The sequence below is a fragment of the Thermobia domestica genome, chromosome 5 (genome assembly GCF_964235325.1).
Source record: "Thermobia domestica chromosome 5, izTheDome1.hap1.1, whole genome shotgun sequence".
NCBI lineage: Eukaryota > Metazoa > Arthropoda > Insecta > Zygentoma > Lepismatidae > Thermobia > Thermobia domestica.
The window spans coordinates 124,117,712-124,140,997 of NC_137458.1; the positions used below are offsets into that span (position 1 = coordinate 124,117,712).

The 23,286-nt window shown below is 34.1% G+C and overlaps 1 protein-coding gene and 1 pseudogene across 2 annotated transcripts in view; both read right to left on the reverse strand.

Annotated features, from left to right (window-relative positions):
- LOC145686103 (putative RNA/DNA demethylase ALKBH6) overlaps positions 1-23,286 on the reverse strand; it is a 61,577-nt gene that overhangs the window by 19,544 nt on the left and 18,747 nt on the right. The window contains exons 1-2 of one of the 2 annotated variants that reach the window (XM_081759052.1): positions 12,677-12,827; positions 510-686 (exon numbers count right to left, since the gene is read on the reverse strand). In XM_081759052.1, the coding sequence (XP_081615178.1) occupies positions 510-686; positions 12,677-12,712 (213 nt within the window). In that variant the 5' untranslated portion in view covers positions 12,713-12,827. Of the gene's footprint in view, positions 1-494; positions 687-12,676; positions 12,828-23,286 lie in introns of those variants that run through there. The other variant, XR_014131516.1, reaches the window with a different exon arrangement.
- Positions 16,858-18,512, reverse strand: LOC145686100 (cytochrome c oxidase subunit 2 pseudogene; annotated as a pseudogene).

Here is a 23,286-nt window from a genome sequence, read left to right on the forward strand (position 1 = left end):
AGCTCTTTGAATTGATCTCCTAAGTAATGTTTTACGTGTGTAACGTGAAGAACTATGTAGCATGCGCGGAGTCGCCCGAATTGAAGTTGCGTATCTCGGCTATCAGGATAAGGTCGCGGCGAGTATAGTAATGGAACGGTTCAATGAACAGCCGAACTTCTCGGCCAGAACTTGGATCATATTGAAGCAGTAGGATACCTGTCTCAATCACTATGGGGACTATTAATCCTCAACATCTGTTACACTTTTAACCCTTAGGTATTATTTTTTTCTTTTGTGCATGTGTCGTGCTCCCTGTGTTGGGCTATATTTTCGTTTTCCATCACGGAGTAGTTTCATTTTGACACACGCTTTATATATAATATACAAGTTCTCGTAATATACATTTATGGAGTGTTTTAATGTACGAAAACAATCTGAAGATTTTGTCAAGAAAAATGTCTAATTTCAAGTTGTTTTATATATATGCTTACGTGTATTTCTTAAATGATTACCTATGTAACGCCCACCTCCGGTAATTTTTCAGCTATCATTCCTTTAGGGTGTGGAACTCCACCCCAGTTTTGCAGTCGTCGATGAGAAAGCTGGGTCCACTTTGGCTTTGGTGCTCCATATACGTAGGAGAGAATTCTCTTCTCTTCATCATGAGTAATGAACTCTGGAACGTAGTAGATTGTAGGAGGAACCTAAGGCAAAAAAGTAATATTATAGAGATATTTAGAATAGTCTAAATGTAGAAGAATAAAACATATCTTATAGTACAGTGAAACTTTGAATAACGGACACCGATGGACCATAATTATTTGTCCCATAAGAGGTGTCCGTTTTAGAAAATATACGCAAATTTCGATCACTCACAACTCATGCTGTTATTTTATGCAGTAAATATGAGCAACATGTTAACTTATACCTGTATATGAAGGTTAATATGGAAATACTCAATTCAGTGTTAGAATCACTGACGGAGGAGATTTTCGAAACGAGGTGAAAGGTGAAATATCCTCCTCATTGAAATGTTATCGTCAAATTAACGACGTTTGATGCTTCGATTTTCGAAATTGAAGGGAAAGAGAAATCAATTTATCAAGGAAGGAAAGAAGTTCTGCATATAATCTTCGCCACATGACTGGTTCTCCATGATTGTTTTTGTTTACTGAAGGATTTCTACGATTTCCAGCAGAAAGCAATTTATTGTGGGCAGAGGACAGAATTTCAAATTCAACTTTCAACTGTTCTATGTGATGATTCACCAGATCATTAACTTATGACAGTCATTTTGTAGAGAAAAGATTTTCCCTCAACTGTACTGTATCGCAGATTGATATTGCAATTGCAGTAAATATTCCTGTGTTAAATACTAATAAACTGGTTTCTGTTCCATAATAATACATTTTTGCTGGGACCCCCCCCCCAAAAAAAATAAATAAATAAATAAATAAAAAATAAAAATAATAAGTTTGTATTATGGAAGTGTCCGTTAAGGAAGATTTCACAGTATTCCTTTCTAGAGTCTTCGAATCAATTTTTGAGAATCTTAAGGAAATACGATTTCCACCACTAGAGTGTATTGTTGATACACGTTAGAGAATGGATGGCCACAATATATGCAAAGTATAATGTTTATTAGTCATAGTACCCAGGTGGTTCTAAGTCAAAATGGACAGGGCAATATCAGCCAATAATAGTGAGAAGTGTTGCTAAGTCGAGTTGATTTTGAGTTTAACATCCCGTTCAGCAGCGAGGCTATATGAGACGTGGACCTACTGATTAACGTGGAATCCAAACCACATGAGCTCCCGCCGAGAATCGAACCCGGGTCTCCCACGCCAAAGGCGCGTACCCTAACCAAATAGCCACGGAGGAGCTCTGTTGCGATGTCGATTTTACTTGTCTATCTGCTGCAAAAGAAATTTTGTCTCGAATATGTTCGATACGTCTCCCTCACATATCTGACTAGAATCCTGAAAAATGAGATGGGGAAAGATGTGGGAACAAAATTATTTATTTTAGGATTGAAAAATATTTCAGATCTGTAACAACGTATTGTTTCTCTTGCTCTTTAAACTTTTTAACGCTGGCTGCCGAGCAAGTTTAAAAATGAATGTTACCGTGAGACCAACTCAGTAGTGCAACACTCATTTTCAACGTAGGAATAATCATACTTTTTTTTTTTTCCTAAGCACCTGTGAGCCATGCTTATATGTTTCGTGGAGAGGACATTCCTTACTAGAATCTTTCCCCAACTTTATTAAATTCATGTCCACTAGTGAATCATGAAACTTAAAAGAGTAATGTGCGTGTACCACAGGTGGTACATGTGGTCCACAAAACAGATTTGACATGTCCATCGGTCATACACGTAGCAACGAATGTGTTAAAGTCACTTTTATTCTTTTTTTTAAAGAAAATTGTAGGCTCTTATTTCGTAACCTCCTGTTCCTATCCCAATTACCTTCGATTCTTGGTCAATACATCATTATCTTTAGAACAAATTAGCTTTTTGAACGATACCACTTACACACTACTCGAATATAAAATTCGGAGATATTCTTGTAAATTTTACGGTATTGATTTTCCAGCAACCTAGGGGAAGTAGGGAAGTTTTAATTTTTCACCAGCTCAATATACATTATCCATGTGAATATAAATAAGTATTTGTTTATTATTTCCTTTGATATATTTTTTGAAATGATATTTCTTGTATTAGTAATTGTACTGTAGTCTTTCCACCAAAAATAAATAAATAAATAAATAAATAAAATAAAATAAAATAAAAAAATAAAAACAAGGTGTAAATTCCAATCTATTCCCTGTCATGGAGAAATTAGGAATAGCCACTCTATCCTTTCTTCAATTATTTGGGTATAAAGACAAATATGGAGCAAGTTTTCTCTTTCCAATATTTTTCTCTTTTCATAAAAATTGAAATTGGATCAAATTTTATGCAGGGAAAAGTGTCCGTCACGAAGAAAGTAGCAAACAACGGGAAACCAAAGACACAAGATTTACACATTTTAGATGTTTATTTGGAAATTAAATTTAAAGCAGATTAATGACATATCAATTTAGATATAAAATCTTTAGTTTTATTGCAAAGTAAGTCTTATATAGTATTTATATATCTTTCATTCCTAGTTTGGAAATTATAAATTACATAAAAGAGAAGTTTTTTTCCTCTCTAACTATAAGTAAAAAAAGCAAATAATTCTAGATATAAAATAAATAATTCTAGCAGCGTAAAATTATACCTAGAAGTAACTTTATTTTTAGGAATTGATTTTTTTTCTAATTCTTGAAAGTGTTTTTATTTATTTATTTATTTCAAGCGGAGTAGATATTGTTACTAATCTCAGTCATTCCATGGATTTATATAAGCACAACAATAAACGATTAATTTACACTTTCAGGAAAGCGAAATTTTTGATCCAGCCTTTCCAAGTATTTCACGTTATACATTCTTTCGTTTGGTAGAACCTTTAAGACATTAACAATACACCAGTTTTTATCATAAGCGACTGTAAAATGTTCGTTTTCATTTGGATTTGTTGGTCTCAAATGTAACTTTGCTTCCAAGTAGTTTTGTTCTTCTGATAAGTGTGTCATAGGCCTAAATAAATACAAATATTTAAGTAGGAGATACTTTACCTCTATTAACCTCTATCATTGATTGGTTCTTACTGACATTAATCCGAAATCTCCAGCAGACGAACAAGTATTATAGCATTCTATAACAGGCTAAGAGAGTAACATATGTAAGAAATAATAATATTACATGTTGCTGTTCCCTTTTACTCTACATTACTATTTACCCCTTCATTATGTTCCTTTTTACACCAAATTTTTAAAAAATTCAATTCAAAATAAAATATTTCTACCTTCTAAATGCTAATCTTTTGGCAAGTACTGCTTTAATATGTGATGTTCCTAACTTTATAGTAATTAAATATAATAATGGTTTCATTCTGTTTTTATATCTCCTGCTACAGCAACCTTAAAATAACTCCATTACGAAAATTTCCTCATCATTCTTTTGCAGTTTATTTTTGTAAATTTCAAGGCTCTTCCAATCTTTTTACAGATTTCATTCTAATTTTACTATACATTCTTAAAAAAAAAAAGTCAAATCTACATGCTTTCTGATTTTTTTTTTTTTATTTTTTTAAAGTTTTTTTTACAGTTATTAGGAAAGACGTTATTTTGCACATTCCCATTTTCTCTCTATTTCCCTTATTTGAGCGCCTCTAGTGGAGTCCAGGTTGCCGGGAAAAATTCCCTTAACTTAAGATTTCCGATTTACGGGTATTAGGTATGAAATAAGAACAATTTTCGAGTTACACATTACTAAAAATTAGGCGAAAGTAAATTTTAAGAAAAGGAAATAAATTTAGAAATTTAGAAGAAAGAAATTTAGAAATCTCCTACTCGCACCCTAATTACCCTCCATTCACGGTTCGTATGTGATTGTCTTCAGAATGAATCAAGCTCTTAAGTGGTACCACATGCATGCCTCAAGGATGCAAAATTCAAGGAAATTGTTCCAGAAGATATGTTTCTTCATTTGGGTGTTTCTAGTGGATCCCAGGGCCTGATAACCTGCACAAAAGGTACATCAAACTACTGCCTATCCAAGAATATATTTTTTGGAAATATTTCATTCACGTACGTTAGTAGATACAAAGATAGATTAGTTTTTCTGAAAGTGTGTATGTATATAATCACATGAATATACCTCACTGTCTTCAGAATGAAGAACTTTCGAATGACATGCGACTTTCCCGATATTTTTATCAAAAGGATACTTAAAAAAAAATTGTCTCCATCTACGCTCGAGGGTCAGGCACCTGAACGAAAGGTGCCCTGAAAATTCCACATACCCTACGCTATATATTTGCTCTCGTTCATTCCTTTTCAAAGATGTGTTTTAAGATACAGTTAATCCCATTTATTTCTGATAAAAATTCTGTTAAGACCTCAACTTTTTTTGTAAATGACTATGCAGTCATCAACAAATCTATAGTATCTGACATTTGGCAGAAAGAGAGGACAATGGACTCACCATCGTCAAACCACTTATTATTATTTACCAAGTTTTTCAAACCAAAGTTGTGATGAATTTTGGCGACTTCATAGATAATTAAAATTTACAAGCTATTCCCTTTCAGCCATTGCTGAGTATACTGCATAATAAGGCTCGTGGAGATAGAATTACACATGTCCACCACAACATCCATATTATTCTTAACTGGATATTTGAAATCACTTGAATGTTTGGAAATAAAACTAGTTACCCATTGAGTAATTTTATAAGTGGGGAAATTTCTATCCAAAATAGTGGGCATTAATGGTGTTCCATCTTTGTGAATTTAGGAGTGCGAAAATAATAAGTAACGAAGGAGCATTTGTTTTTAGATATTTCGCTGAATTTAAATCGATTATCCACGTCTCCTCCAGTAGAGCATTTACTTTCTTTTATTCACTTCATTGAGCGCGATGCCGTTAACGCTATGTATTTGGTTTAATTTTGACATTAACTTAGCAGCCTTCTCTAAAGCGTCGATAAATTCAAACAGGTTCCATTGTTTCTTAGGAACGCTGAATTTGAAACCCTTGTTGAATATTTCAGATATTTTCAGGCACTTTTAATGGGTGCATCCCATTGTATCGATCAGTAATTATATTTTTACTAATTAAAAACAAGCATTAACCTTGTATCCAACAATGATTATTATCTTCTTTTGTACTTTTCGCCCTCTCTAGTCTTTCGTGAGTAACGTCCTTTCTGCTGCTTTTCTTTCCTTCTATATTCATCCTCGAAGAGGACTTTCTTGAAATATTACAACAGTCATCCGAAAAACTCTAAATTCTGTAGTATCAGTTGTAGAATTATGTTAAATTCTAACACTGTTAAATTCTGTAGTAAATTTTTCAGTGCAACTGATAAAAAGGACAGGTGTTTTCAAGTGAAGTTTAGTGTCAGTGCTAAACGGGAAGGGACGTTAAACTCTTACTCAAACAAATCAAATGTTTCCGGGAATGCTGGCTATAATTATGTGGAATTATTAATCTAGTATAAGACTAAAAATATAACTATATATTCCCAGCCGTAATTCGAAACAAGACATACAAAAGTCAACTACGTGTTACACTTAATTATGACAAGGTGGAAGTTTGCGAAGTAACATGAGACAATGACGCGTAGGAGAGAGTGATACAAACAACATACCTATTGTAGTGTAGCAATATGAGCGCTGCTGCAAGAAGAAAGATTAGATAAAAAGTAACCAATATTCTGTTTCTATACGAATATTTTTCTAACAGAAGTTTCGAATGGACAGAAGCTTCTATTCTATTATCGTTTGTGGCACACACGATTTTATACATTCAATTTATAGTTCTTTCAGAATTCTTTTTGAATTCAAACAATTCTAGTTACTACGTAAGTTCCTTTATAATTTGTTACTCAATGTACTTACTTCTAATACTTGTAGAACCTGCAAAATGACTTGAGTTATTTTTAATGATGTTTCTATGACAAAATGCGAAATAAATAATCATAACGCTTCATAAAGTTGTCTCCTAATTATTTTTTTATGATGCATTCCATAGAGAATCGATTTACCAAGAAGTTTCTGATATAATGAAAGCATCTAAAGGAAATGTAAAAGCTAGTATAATCGTGAAATAGGATATCCGAATCATGGATTTTTGAAGTGTCAACGAATAGACTTTCGGAGAATTTGTGCTTGCGTGTTGGTATTATATATATATACATATATATACACCTGTATATATACTGTATATATTGAATGTACAAAGTTTAGATTTAGGTTGGTTTATTTCTCCAAGGTAAGTTTTTACATTTTTAATATAGGGTCACTGAGGGTTAAAGATGCAAGGGCTCGGAAAAAAACAGCTTTTTTGAAAAAAAGCTCTGTTTTTTTCTGCTTCGCTTTTTTGCTTGGGAAATTTTGGGCTTTTTACAAAACTTTGCTTTAAACTGATACAGCAGACTTTGTTTCGCTTCTCTACAACAAAAAAACTCATTTACTTAGTGGTTGATGCAGATAATAATATGAAACCTCGAAGATTTTTTAAAATTCTTAACATATTTACATTACGAATTCCAAAGGATTAACAAATATATGTATCTCTTATATACAATAAGTACTTTAAAAAATGATACACAAATAACTAGCAAAATTGTATGTAGTATTTTTACTTCAAAAATCACACACTCTTTTTGAAGCAAAATAAAGAAAAACCTGAGAGAAATCTGCACATCAAGAGCTTCGTTTCGGGTGGTTCTGTACATTCTTGAAATTTTTCAGTTAAGTTTTAACGTTCATATACATTGTATGAATATTTCGAACAAATTTTTCACTGATTGATCACATGCGTAATAATTTGTTACCACCTATCAGGTGCTTCGGATCTGCAAAATCGGTAAAGCTCCACATTCTGTAATGCACTGACTGTTCCTTAAGCTTGTTCAGAATCGGGAAAGTATCGAATTTTCTGTTCATGGATTATATACGTAATAGACGGTTCATCTGAGCGTATGGTTTCCTAAGCTGTAGAATATATAACCAGCATCACGGTTTACCCAGTCCTGAAGGTTCCTGAATTTTAAACAACAAAATTCAACATATCGTTACAAAACTTTTTTTTTTTTTAAAAAAAAAAACTATGTATACATTTAAAAAGAGTGGAAGAATCAGTCACTGTTCCAATTCACAAGAAAGACGACAAAATTGAGTTTAATAATTATCGAGGCATTTCTCTTAACATTCTATTAATAAGATTGACCCCATACGCAGATGAAATTATTGGAGATATCAGTGTGGATTTAGTCGAAATCGACCAGATATTTACCATTGGACAAATACTCGAAAAGAAATGGGAATATATTTCCCAGTACATCAACTGTTTATTGATTTTAGAAAGGCTTACAACTCGGTTAGGAGGGAAACATTGTACAACATTCTTACAGAATTTGGAATACTTAATAAAAGATGGATTTATTAAGTGTTTACATGAATCCTAGAGTAAAGTCTGAGTAGAAAAATGCGAGCTTCCACGTCGAGATTGACCTGAAATAAGGATATGCGTTATCGCCGTTATTATTCAGCTTTGTTCCGGAGTACGCTATAAGAAAAATCAAAGATAGGAACCAGGGCCTAGAGTAGAATGGTATTTACCAGGTTATGGAGAATGCTGATGATGTAAATCTGATAAGAGAACAATCGAAAGAAATGCAGAGGCCTTATTAAACGCTTGCAGGGACATGAGTATAAATACAGAGAAATCTAAATACAAAGAAGTTCACAAGGATCGTAATACGGCAAATTATGAATGCGTTAAAATATCAACTAATACTTTCGACACAGTGGATACTTTCAAATATCTTGGATCAGTATTACCAGACCCAAATCATACCTACAAAGAAATTAAATGTTGACTGAAATCAGGAAATTCTTGTTATTATTCAGTTCAAAATATTTTGTCGTCGCGAATTCTGTCAAGGAATTTGAAGCTTAAAATATTTAAAATGATAATCATGTCTGTCATGCTTTATGGTTGTGAAACATGGCCGCTTACGCTGAGGGAAGAACGCAGACTGAAATTATTTGAGAATAAAATTCTGAGACGAATATCTGGACCCAAGAGGAACGGGAATGGGGAATGGCGCAAACTTCATAAGGACGAACTACATAATTTATACGGTTTACCAAACATCGTTAAGAGTCATCAAGTCTAAGAGGCTCAGGTGGGCAGGTCATGTAGCCAGAATGGAAGAAAGAAGGAACGCCCTCAAAGTTTTAACTGGAAATCCAATCGGGAAACGTCTATTAGGAAAACCTAGGCCCAATGGGAGGACAATATTAAGATGGATCTAACAGAAATAGGAATACAGAATAGAAACTGGATTGAATTGGATAAGGACAGAAGTCAATGGAGAGCTTTTGTGGCTATAGAGAGAGAGAGAATACATTTAAGTTATGCACAACAAACATGAGTGAAAGGTTAGCTTTCGCGCTTCTATCGTGAAGACCGGGATTCAACCCCGCATTCGACCATTTTGACAAAAGTTTTTCTTAATTCCATCTGTGAATGTAGAGAGATAGTGCGTGTACTGTGAGTCCTGGCCGACTTACTTTCTAATCGTTTTTAAATCTTTGTTATTATTAATTACCAGCAGTGATGGATTTGCGATGAGGGTTAGGGTGGGGATGTCTTCTGGATTGAAGCCTCTACCCCGAAATTACGGAATTTCTAAAACAAACTAAATATTTGTTTTGCCTTTACTCATAAACTTCAAGCTGTCCTCAAATAAAAAATTAGGAATTTTTAGAAAAACTAAGCATTAATAAGAAAAGCCCCTCCGAAAATACTTTTCTAAATCTGCCACTGATTATCAGTATAAAATGGTCTTCAAGGTTGTATCTGGAAGATTATAGCTGAATATACAAACGAAACGAAATATTTGTTATGCCTGTACTCGTAAACTTAAGCTTCTCTTAAATAAAAGTTAGGAATTTAAAAAAAAAAAAAATATTCAGGAAAAACCCTCCCAAATATTTTTCTAAATCCGATACTGATTATTTTTATCAAATGGTATTCAAGGTTGTGTCCGGAAGATGACTGTTAAATCATTGCACAGCTACAGTATAACGGAAATGTGGAAGTAAGCTCTGACAGATATATTGAAAACCGTACGCTTTGATGATATTGAAAAACATAAGTTTAATTATGTGCTAGAAGCTAGAGTACTAAGCTCTAAGAAGTGAAACACGGATGACTAAAAAGAAATGATTTAGAGAAGAAAAAAATGTCGATAATTCAAAAATTAAAATTAAATTAAATAGCTTCTAAAATTGCCCTCAAGTACTACGTACTTTATGTTTACTTTAATTCATAAACCATGTGCTCCATCCATCATGATGGTGAATTCCAGAGCGAAATATGGCATTTAGGTCATGGAATCTTATTTAAGTTTAGAGTATACTATAAGAAAGCTATTTAAACAGAAAAATCATGAAAATGAAAACAGCCAAAATTTCCAAAATTCTCGTTTTTTTTTTTTTTTTTTTTTTTTTTTTTTTAAACTGGCTTTTTTGCATCTCTAGTGAGGGTAATTATGAGACAGCTTTCACAACTTTTCCACTTTACCCAGCTAAAATTAGTTTTGAAAACAGTTAACCTAGGCAGCAGTTTATGGTGCCAATAGAGTAACAATTTGCTGTCAAGAAATTTCCTGTTATCTCGTAAATTGAAGAGTAAATGTCAAATTTGTGCTGTCTCATAATTTCTTTTTAAAGGGTAATTATGAGACACCTGTTGTCCCCAGCTTTCCGTATGTGATATTGAGGTATGAAGGAGTGCAGTTGTGAAACAAAGAAGTCTTCGTTATTTGGTATGTATTATATAAATTAATATTTGGTTGAGTTACAAGAAAATAACTAAGAAGCAAAGTGGAAATAACTACTGATGTTATTCTGACATTTTTGTGTGTTGACTATAATAGGAATATAGGCTAATAGCCTATTTTAAATAGTTTCAGGTTACAAAACAAGCTTATGAAATAAATTTAGACCAAGTTCTAGGCTGTTCACTAAAAACAATTTAGGCTACTTCTATTTCTTTATGTTTTAGTATATTGATATGCAGCCTAGAATAATTTCCAAATAATGTTGATTTACAATTTTGAAAGTTACTAAGAAACATGATTATAGGACTGCCTAAAATACAGAATACAACATTTTCTGGGACTTAATATACTAAGATATAGAGACAGATTCCAGTTATTTCTCAAATATCTCAGTTATCTTAGCATCATATAATACGAGTTATACATTACAACACAACATAATTGTATACAGGGGTTGTATACAAGAATTAGAAACTCCAACCAGAAGTAGGCTCAAATCTTACAAACGGTGCGAGGTATTAAAAAAAAAAAAATCTTTATGGTACCCCTTGCAGATTTTTATTAAGACGTCTTTCGCTTGTGTCTGTAAAGGAACATGTACAGATGTTGTAAGGAATGACGAGAAGATTCACGCTCATATGAAGGATAAGGGAAAAAAAGAAGGAACGTCACAAAAGTGCATTTTCGAGAAAACGGCGTTTCAATACTGAAAACCGCGTACAAATTAATAGGGTTAGTCAAATTTTTTGCCATTCTATATTGACATTTCAACATCTATGCATGCATGACATATACAGTCAAATAGTACCAAAAGTCATCAACTAATAGGCCAAAGCACGGGTTAAAGCACACACATGGACATTCCTTCTTTTTCCCCTTACCCTTCACATGTAAACGCGACGCTGAGTAGAAAGCGCAGGTTCAGCTAGTATGTAGCTAAAATATGACGTTAAAGTACTATATCCAGTGGTTCGGATTCCACGTTAATCAGTAGGTCCCGTCTTGTATAGCTTCGCTGCTGGAAGGGACGTTAAACTCAAAATCAACTCAACTAAAAGTACTGCATGTGTAAGTGTGCTCTTTCACTATCCTACTTTATGCGTATACTCCGATCGCTGATGCGCCTGTTCCCTACGGACGCATCCCCTTGCTTCCACTCTTGCCCGCCTGCTGCGCTCAATTCTCGACTTGGTTAAATAGCATTCGTGCTTTTTAGTAGCTACCTAACGCAAGTTGATTCGTGTTTTATGTAGTGTAAAAAATGAAATCTTTAAGTTTTACGTCCCACGGTTATGCCGATTAGGCTAAAGGAGACGGGGAAGATGAGAAATGAATGAAATGGTGGAATGAAGAAAGTGGGAGGAAACGGGAGAACCCCGAGAAAACCCACGAGCACGATGTTTGTCCACCACAAAGTTCATACGGCGCGAGCTGGGATCGAACCAGGGACCCCAAGCACCGGAGGTGAGCGCTCTACCACTGAGCCACCGTGTCCCCCTTTATGTAGTGTAGTTTTTATGCCATACGTCCTCATTATTTATACGGAGCCCTACTGAAGTTATTCACAAGTAGTAATGGAGCCTTTCATTTACTGCATGCTCTACTAAGAGTGTCAAAATTTGATAGAACCGTCAGCTTGAGTAATGCCACTGAAATAATTGTTTTTAAAGCACTCATCCTTTCATGCATGTACCGATATTATAAATCTGTGCCTAGCTAGTTAGCAGTTTTGAGTTTTTGAAAGGATGTTCTTGTGGTCCCCAAAATAACTCTAAAACTACATAGGGATATAGTATACGTAAGACCGTCTGAGTTCAAGAAGAAGCTGGACGCTCATACTTTTAGGGATTATTCATTGAGTATCTACGAACTTAGAAAGGGGGTAACAAACCCACTTTCATTTACTTATCCACTGATACGAAAATAAAAAAGAACGTACCTATTTGCCCTTGTACTTTATATGCTATAGCGCATTACATTATATGCAACAAGGATTTTGGTCTGCATCATGATATAAATTAAAAAATATTTAACATTTTTCGAATCGAAATCAACAAAATTTATTCTAGAAAGTAAAAATAGAATGTTAAGTATAAATAATGAAGACAACGCAGTGATTTAATTTGGTAACGTATAAATATATAATATGAAGTATCCTCGCGCACGGAAGACAGGGTGTTCTCATGTATACTATTACCCTACATAGATATTATAAGGTATTTATCTACTTCACTCCTTATTGCTTACCTTCTCTAGTTTGTACTTTTGAATACATTCATTCATGACAATACTATGCGGATGAGCTAAAATTTCTTGTCTTGTCGTAAACCATTACCGGTCAAACAGGTGGGTGCACCAGCTCGCAATCCTGCGTGCTAAGAATGCAAAATTGTCAAATATGTACCTCACATGAAGAATTTATGACTCAGGGGAAAAAAATGAATAAAAAAGGACACAATAGAGAAGAAAGGACACAATCGGGAAAAAGGTCAAAGTCAGAAAAGGTCAAAATCGGGAAAGAAGTTCAGACAGTGAAAGAGGGCTGAAAGCCAAATTGAACAAGGAGGAAAGTAGGAAGTGTAAAATGAAAAAAAGAACAAAGTGTAGAAAAAAGAAGGGGATGTGTGTACGTGTAAATGTAAAAGAAAGTATAAGTGTAGTATAGGTGTAGAGGAGATCCCACCCAACACTCTTCCTCACAGAGGACAGCCCCACACGAGGCACTCACAATAGCGGACAGTGAGTATTAGGAGAAATTAGTTTGTTAAATAGAATTGTTGGTTGATCTTGATTGAGTATATTGGGGTTAGCCTTGCTTTCTTTTTTTAGAGCTGCCTATAGACTATATTTATATTCATATACTCAACATGGGATACCTTATTCTAATTTATATTCTTGTTGGGGAGGGAGTGTGCGAGAATATTTATTATTAATATTACATTGGTTACCTTTAAATTTATTAATTTTTTTTGCAGGACCGAGATTCTTATGGTTGTAGCTGCTTGAGTAGTTTAGAATAAAATTTTAGTTTGTGGAACTAAAGAAGGTTTAGTTGCCCTTAGGCCATGGTTTGACCTTTTTCAATTTGTATGACTAGATTTGTCTTTTTAAATAGAATAAGTGTTCTTTTATTCATAATAGGCTTGAGTTTTTTAATTAATAGATATAGTGTATTTATTGAGTGAGAAGTTATTTCTTTTAATAGAAATAAAATTATTATAACTCTTCTATTTGACTGAATATCATTTATGTTTATAAGATTTGTACTTTATATTTCTAGAATAGTAATTTATTACAGTGAACAATATATAGGATCTGAGCGATATCTTAATCGGTTTATTATGCTCGTATTAATATTTGTTCTTTCAATAGTTTTATTAATTGTTTCCCCTAATTTAATTAGAATCCTACTTGGTTGGGATGGACTAGGATTAGTATCATACTGTTTAGTAATTTACTATGAAAATGTGCGGTCTTATAATGCAGGTATGTTGACTGCACTCTCTAATCGTATTGGGGATGTAGCAATTTTACTAGCTATTGCTTGAATATTAAATTATGGAAGTTGAAATTATGTCTTTTATTTACATAGAGTTTTAAATAAAAATGAGATAGTAATTATTTCTAGTTTGATTATTTTAGCAGCAATAACGAAAAGTGCACAAATTCCTTTTTCTGCGTGACTACCAGCAGCAATAGCTGCTTCTACACCAGTATCAGCATTAGTTCACTCTTCTACACTTGTAACTGCTGGAGTTTATTTGTTAATTCGTTTTAGAGATGTTTTATTGAGTGTTTATATAGGAGATGTATTGCTTTTATTATCAGGATTGACAATATTTATAGCCGGCATCGGTGCTAATTACGAATATGACTTAAAGAAGATTATTGCTTTATCTACTTTAAGCCAGCTTGGTCTTATAATAATAATTTTTTCTATGGGATTTCCTGTATTAGCTTTTTTTCACTTATTGACACATGCCTTATTTAAGGCATTACTTTTTTTATGTGCGGGAGCAATTATTCATGGTGTGGGTGATACACAAGATATTCGTAGAATAGGAGCACTTGTAAGTCAGATACCACTCACTTTATCTTGTTTAAATGTAGCTAATTTAGCTTTATGCGGGATGCCATTTTTAGCTGGATTTTATTCTAAGGACTTAATTTTGGAAATTTCTTCTTTATCTTTAATTAATGTAGTCAGCTTTTTCTTATTGTTTTTTTCTACAGGCCTAACTGTATGCTATTCAGTACGTTTAAGATTTTATTTAACAGGAAAGGGCTTTGGGGGTGTTAATATTCATTCTATTAGTGATAATGAAGGTTGAGTTATATGTAAGGGAATATTAGGATTGGTAGTAATAGCAATTTTAGGAGGTGCAACATTGAGTTGACTAATTTTTCCTGGTGTTAATTGTGTTGTTCTACCTTTACATCTAAAAATGGGTGCCCTACTTGTGAGTGTAGTAGGTTTGTGAGTTGGTATTTTATTATCAAGCTATTCTATTGGACAGTCTTTAGTGTGTATGAAATTTTATTTTAGTTCTACAATAATAGGAAGCATGTGATTTTTACCTTATTTATCAACAAATTATATTATTAAATTACCTTTATATATAGGGGGTGCATATTATAATAACATTGATCAAGGGTGGAGAGAATGTCTTGGTGCTCAAGGGATGTATAGTAGTTTTAAGGACGGTTCAATATTAATTCAACATTCACAGGATAATTTATTTAAAATGTATTTATTAATTTTTTTAATCTTTACAATTTTCCTTTGCTTTTTTATATTTGTGTATTTGGGTAGCTTATATTGAAAGCATAGTATTGAAGATACTAAGAAGAATTATGTTCCCTAAATATACTCCCTGAGAAGAGCACTCTCTTTTTTACCTCGAAAAGGTAATGTAATATTTATACTAAGGGGGTTATAATTATTTTATATTAAGAGATGTTAACGGTACAATCCGCTAAAGATAAAGTTAGCAGCTTCTTCTTGATTATTCACATCTCCTTAGTTGGGGTGATAGGAATACCCAGTAGTATCATTAACAGTGAAATGCCTCTTTTTGGCTTCAACTAACAAGCAGGGGTCAAGGGACCAAAGGTTCAGGTCGAAACTGAGTGCAATTGTTTGCTTCCTACTTGTGAGATAAGTTGACAGCAACACCTTTTGGATGCAAACCAAATATTATATTTAACTATTATCCCATCTTATTAGTCAGCTCATGTTAGAGATCCTTGATTTCATTCATGATAAAGGCCCACTAGGAGAATTACTAGGAATGTTAATCTAACGAGAGATCAGGATAATGTATTAGTATTGTTAATAGTAATTGTTATTGGGAGTAGAAGGGCAATTTCTACATCAAAGATGAGGAAGATTACAGCAATAAGGAAGAATCGTAATGAGAAAGGAATTCGGGCCGATGATTTAGGGTCAAATCCACATTCAAAGGGAGAATTTTTTTCTCGGTCATTAATAACTTTTTTGGAAAGAAGAGTTGAAATGGCTATAACGATTAGGGAAATAATGATAGTTAATAGACCAGTTGTTAGAACTGTATTAATTGCCTATTTCATTTAAATGATCTTTTTGATTGGAAGTCAAATATACTATATATATTAAATAGGCTAACCTCCTCATCAATAAATAGAAATATAAAGGAATAGTCATACTACATCTACAAAATGTCAGTATCAGGCGGCAGCCTCAAATCCAAAATGGTGTGTAGGAGAAAAATGTGATAAGAGGTGGCGTAATAAACAAGTGGCTAGGAATGTAGAACCAATGATAACGTGAAGACCGTGGAAGCCTGTTGCTATAAAGAATGTTGAGCCGTAAACAGCGTCTGCAATAGTGAATGGGGCTTCATAATATTCATATGCTTGTAGAGCAGTAAAATATAAGCCAAGGAGGATTGTAAGTAGTAGACCTTGAGTGGCTTGAGTGTGATTACCTTCTATTAATCTGTGATGAGCTCATGTTACAGTGACCCCTGAGGCGAGTAGGATTGCAGTATTGAGTAAGGGAATATGCATTGGGTTGAATGGAACGATGCCTGTTGGGGGTCAGAAAGATCCAATTTCTACTGTTGGTGCCAATCTACTATGAAAGAAGGCCCAAAAAAATGAAATGAAAAAGAATACCTCAGAAATAATAAATAGGATTATGCCCCACCGAAGTCCTAATGTAACTTGTATAGTGTGCAATCCTTGATATGTTCCTTCTCGAGTCACATCCCGCCATCATTGAATTATGGTTAATAATGTAATTAGTATCCCTAGGAAGAATAGGGAAGGGTCATATTGATGAAATCACTTAGTGAGACCTGTGGTTGTAATTAGGGCCCCTAGAGCTCCAGTAAGTGGTCAGGGACTTTGGTCAACAAGGTGGTAAGGGTGATTTTGTGGTGCTGACATAAGTAACTTCTCTTGAATATAGTGTGACTAGGACGGCGAATACATATGATTGAATTACTGCGACAGCAGATTCTAGTATTAGGAGAGTAATTTGTCCAATTATTAGTAATGAAAGTATGGAAAGAGACAAAGAAGGACCTGTATTACCTAGTAAGGTTAAGAGGAGATGTCCTGCAATTATATTTGCTATTAATCGAACAGCTAGGGTTCCAGGTCGAATGATGTTACTAATTATTTCAATGCATACTATAAAAGGTATGAGAGGGGCCGGAGTCCCAGAAGGAACGAGATGTGCAAATATATGTTGAGTGTGGTTAATTCAGCCATAGATTATGAAACTTATTCAAAGGGGCAGGGCGAGAGTTAATGTAAAAGTTAGATGTCTAGAGCTGGTAAATACATAAGGGAATAGTCCTATAAAATTATTAAATAGAATGAAGGAGAATAAAGAAATGAATAGAAAGGTTCTTCCTTGATGGCTAGTGGGACCAAGAATAGTTTTGAATTCCTTATGAAGAGTTAAGGTAATTTTGTTTCATAAAATGTTTGGCCGTCCTGGCAAGAATCAAAATGGGATTGGAATAATTAGAAGTCCAATCACTGTTCTAAGTCAATTAAATGATATGTTTATAATTGAAGTAGAGGGATCAAATGTTGAAAAAAGATTTGTTATCACTTTCAGTTTATGGTTGTTTTTTTAATGTTAGTGCTATCTAAGGAAGGATGAGGTGTATTTGAATTAAAATATATAATAGATGCAAATAAGAGGTAACACAAGGAAAATATAATAAATAAGATGAGTCATTTTAGGGGAGATATTTGTGGAATAGAAAAATACTATTAAGTAGTAATTTAAGCTTGACATGCTTACGTTATAATTTAACTAATTTTTCCATTAGGAGTAATTGTTATTTTACTATCTTTTGGTTTAAGAGACCATTGCTTACTTTCAGCCACCTAATGAAAGTTCTTGTATTATTTTTGTTATTCAGTTAATAAATACTGAATGAGGGCATGCCTCAACAACGATTGGTATGAAACTATGATTTGCACCACAAATTTCTGAACATTGACCGAAAAATAAGCCTGTGCGTGTAATATTAGCTGCTACTTGATTTAAACGTCCTGGAGTCGCATCTGCTTTAATACCAAAGGCAGGCATAGCCCATGAATGAAGAACATCAGCAGCGGTAATTAAAATACGAATGTCAATATTAATAGGTAATACGATGTGATTGTCCACATCTAGAAGACGAAATGAATTAGGACTTATTTCATTGATGGGTACTATGTAAGAATCAAATTCTGTTAAGGAGAAGTCGGAATATTCATAACTTCAGTATCATTGGTGTCCAATTGTTTTAAGAGTAATTGCTGGCTGATGAATTTCGTCTAGTAAGTATAGGAGTCGTAAAGATGGGAGGCCGATAAAGATTAGTGTAATAGCAGGCAAAATTGTTCAAATGGTTTCTAGGGTTTGGCCTTCTAGTAAATTACGGTTAATATATGTATTTGGTAGGAGAGAGGCTAGTAAATAGCCTACGAGGACTGTAATTATAGTTACAATGAGTATTGTATGATCATGAAAAAATACTATTTGTTCTATTACAGGGGACGCTGCATCTTGAAGTCCTAGTTGATTTCAAATGGCCATTTCTAAAGAAGATGTTTATTCTTATGTTTGGGGCTTAGGCCCAATGCACTTATCTGCCACCTTAGAAGTTTGTTAATAAGGGAAGTTCTGCATAGCTATGCTCTGCTGGTGGTAAGTTCTGGAATCATTCTAAAGATGTTGTTTGTTGGTCTGAGAAGACTACTGGTCGAGCTCTCGCAAAGGCTTCTCACATAATAATTACAAGTACTAGTACGGCGACGAAGGAAAGGAATGAGCCAATACTTGATACTATATTTCATGTAGTGTAGGCATCTGGATAATCTGAATACCGGCGAGGCATCCCACTTAAACCTAAGAAATGTTGAGGAAAGAATGTGATGTTTACTCCTATAAATATTACTAGGAATTGAATTTTTAGTCATGTAGGATTTATTGTTGTTCCTCTAAATAGAGGGAATCAATGGATAAGTCCTGCCATGATAGCAAATACAGCACCTATAGATAGTACATAATGAAAATGTGCTACTACATAATAAGTGTCATGGAGAACAATGTCTAAGGATGAATTTGCTAATACAACTCCCGTGAGACCTCCAACAGTAAATAGGAAAATAAAGCCTAAAGTTCATAAGATTGAAGGTGAGTAAGTTATTTGTGCTCCATGAAGTGTGGCAATTCATCTGAATACCTTAATTCCTGTAGGAACAGCAATGATTATTGTGGCAGCAGTAAAATAAGCACGAGTATCAACGTCTATACCAACAGTGAATATATGATGAGCCCAAACAATAAATCCTAGGAATCCAATTGCCAATATTGCATAAATTATTCCTAAAACGCCAAATGTTTCCTTTTTACCACTTTCTTGGGTTACAATATGTGAAATTATACCAAATCCTGGAAGAATTAAAATGTAAACTTCAGGATGCCCAAAGAATCAAAATAGGTGTTGATATAAAATTGGATCCCCCCCCTCCTGAAGGATCAAAAAAGGAAGTATTAAGATTTCGGTCAGTTAGGAGTATTGTAATAGCTCCTGCTAATACAGGAAGGGATAGAAGAAGTAGTACGGCAGTAATTACTACAGATCAAACGAATAATGGTATTCGTTCTAAAGTTATTCCAGGAGTTCGTATGTTAATTACGGTTGTAATAAAATTTACAGCTCCGAGAATTGAGGATACACCAGCTAAATGGAGGGAGAAAATAGAAAGGTCAACGGAGGCTCCGGCGTGGGCAATGGCACTGGAAAGAGGGGGATATACAGTTCATCCGGTTCCCGCACCACTCTCTACAATTCTTCCTGTTAATAGTAGGGTTAATGAAGGCGGTAATAATCAGAATCTTATGTTGTTTAGGCGGGGGAATGCTATATCAGGTGCTCCTAGTATTAAAGGAACTAGTCAATTACCAAAGCCCCCAATTATAATTGGCATAACTATGAAGAAAATCATAATGAAAGCATGAGCGGTAACAATTACGTTATAGATTTGGTCATCACCAATTAAGCTACCTGGTCGGCCAAGTTCTGCTCGAATGAGAAGACTTAATGATGTTCCTACTATTCCTGCTCAAGCCCCAAAGATCAAGTATATTGTACCAATATCTTTATGATTTGTAGAAAATAATCATCGTTGCAAGTAAAATTAAATAGGATGGCCGAAGTATTAGGTGGTAGATTGTAAATCTATTTATGGTTAATAAACCTCCTATTAGGTTTTATAGTCAATATTTATGATGTCGGACTGCAATTCCGGAGTAGTAGTTAATATATACTAAGACCTAAAAGGTTGCCTTTTATTTATAGCTTTGAAGGCCATTAGTTTTTTTAACTTAAAGTCTTTGTTTAAAGGATGTTGACAGTTAAAGGTAAAATAATTATGCCTCTTAGTGAAATAATAATGAATATCGATCTAATTGATGTTTCTAGACTTTTTTTCATTAAAGATGTTCATGTTTGATTATGATGATTAATGATGAAAGCAGCATAAGCAATTCGTATATAGTAGAAAAGAGTAATTAGTGCTGTTATTACTATTAGGGTGAGAATAATAAATGATATTTGTTCGGCAGTTTTTATAATGATGATTCACTTAGGTAAGAATCCTAAGAATGGTGGAAGACCCCCCAAAGATAAAAGGCTAGTAAAGATAGCTAATTTTGTTGTTACAATGATTTTATTAGAGAAAGTTTGATTAATATGAAATATTTTGTTTATTGCAAAAAGGGTGACTGCTATTATTGAAAGTAAGGCGTAAAATAAGAAGTAGAGAGATCAGGCTATGTCACTTAGCAGAAGGGCCATGAGTATTCAGCCAGTGTGGTTAATAGATGAAAATGCTATGATTTTGCGTAGCGATGTTTGATTTAAACCTCCGATTGAGCCTACTACTAGAGATAAGATTAAGGTTAGATAGATTAGATTTGTAGAATTTAAGCTGTAGGACAATAGGCCGAGGGGCGCCAATTTTTGTCATGTTATTAAAATAATGCAGTCTATTCAGAGTATAGCCTCTATTACTTCAGGTATTCAGAAGTGAAGAGGGGCTGCTCCTATTTTAAAGAGTAAGGAAATAGTGATTAAATAATATGTAGTTTGCAGCCCCATGTAAAGTAGGATAATTGCTATTAAAAGTAAGGATCTTGCAATGGCCTGTACTAAAAAGTATTTTAAAGCAGATTCGGTGTGACGTTGATTGTTGGTCTTTGAAATTAGGGGGATGAATGATAGGAGATTAATTTCGAGACCAATTCAAGTACCAAATCATGATGAAGAAGTTAAGGAAATAAGGGTTCCTAACACAAGTGTTGTAGAGAATAAAAGAGTTTTAGGGTTAGTGAGCATTAGAAAAAGAAGAGTAATCTTCATATGCGGGGTATGAGCCCACTAGCTTATCTTAGCTTATCTTTCTACACTTTAGTGTACGATGCACGTTGATTTTTGATATCGAGGGTGAAAGTTTAATTCTTTTAGGTGTAATAAGAGTATATTGAAATACTTGATTTATCCTATCACGATAATCCTTTAATCAGGCATCTTATTATTTAATAATTATTTATAGAAGTATTCGAGAATTTAAATAGATGAGTATTGTGTTATAATAATTAAATTTAGAAATATTATATATTAATAATAATTAAGACTTAAAAATCTATTAAATCCTCTTAATGGAGTGTCCTCTTAAATCCACTAAACAACTCCGATTTCTCTGTAACTTTGGGGGAAGATTAAGGTGTGTTTGGTTGCAGACAAGGGTCTAAAAGATTTTAAGACTAATTCAAATCATGCCAAATATTGAATATTCATGAAAATACTTTTGAACATTCAGGGGGTCCGGGCCTCCCAGAATCGGCGCCCTTGCCACTAAGCTTTGTTGCATGTGGACAAGTGTTTCTACTGGAAGATGCAATGCATTATCTTCCCAGAAAGAATCTACGTTCGTTTTTCTATACATGTATATACATTTGTGAAATCCATTATGTACAGTACAAATAGTATACAATGCACTTTTTCTGTGTAAATATTGTATTTAGGTTGAATATAATATAATACTTTGAGCTGATCATTAAACATTAAAATTGACCTCTTTTGGCTAGTGCAGTTGAAAGTGATAGTAATAGCTTTATCCAATATACGTACAGCATCTTGATAAAATAGATAAGTGATCATCAAATGTATGTTGAAACTAACTACGAAATCGTATTACATCTAATTGAGCAATACTGTCAGTACTTCACGACGAGAAGCAAGCAACAGAAAAGTTTATTTTGAAAGTAATCTGCTTCTAACAACGCAGCTTCCTCTCTTCGCAAGAAGCAACCCTACCACACAGGAAGAAGAAAAAAACGCACGCATCTACGAAAGCAGGAAGAAAAAGCGCGCATACGGTATTCTTTCTTTTCACATTCCCCGTGAACTGCAAGCGCATTTGCAGAAGCAACTCTACCAATTCTCTCACACAAGCTGGCACTTTGTGATTCTCAATTCATTTCGATCACGGCAAGCAATGCAGTGGAAAGTACAAATGATTCATTACAAGAATCATTTCTAGCAATAATCATAAATCATTTGATTCACGCCATGATTCGTGCATAATGATCGAATCGTTCATGATCGACACGACACTAGAAATGATACTTAACTTGAAGCTGTATATAATACTCAATGTTACAAACAGGGGCGTCATTTAGGGGGGAAGGAGAGGGCAATTGCCACCCCAAGAGTTTGAGGAATACATATATTTTAATAGATTGTCTACTAATATAATAGTACAAAACGTGAAAGTCTTATGTCGGTCGAGCTCTTGCCTCCCTCAAGCGAAGTCTGAAATGACGCCCCTGATTACAAATCGGAATAAGATACAGATAAAGTAAAATCACTTAGAATGAAGGCGCAAGCCTGTGGACATAAAAGGCTTGATATGCCAAATAAACACACGTAAGGTGAATAGTGTACATTTCAGAACATTATTCCACGTCGAAAGAAGACGAGGGCACATAATACGTAGCGTGGCCATCCATAACAAAAATCTGACGCATTCGTACAGCTTAGTATGAAGGCATCAACATGTAGATATATAAGAGCTTAATACCAACCTCTGGCTCTATTAATGTAAATTGTGGGCACTTCATGGTAATCTTCCACAGCAGAAGAGGACATAGACAATCAATACTTAACGTCGCATTCAGTGACGAAACGCAAAAGAAGCTGAATTACTTGTAACAAACGCAACAGCCTATAGACATTACAAGGCTTGATATGAAAGTCAATCATTCTCAACATAAGTCGTAGACACTTCAAACGACCGATTGT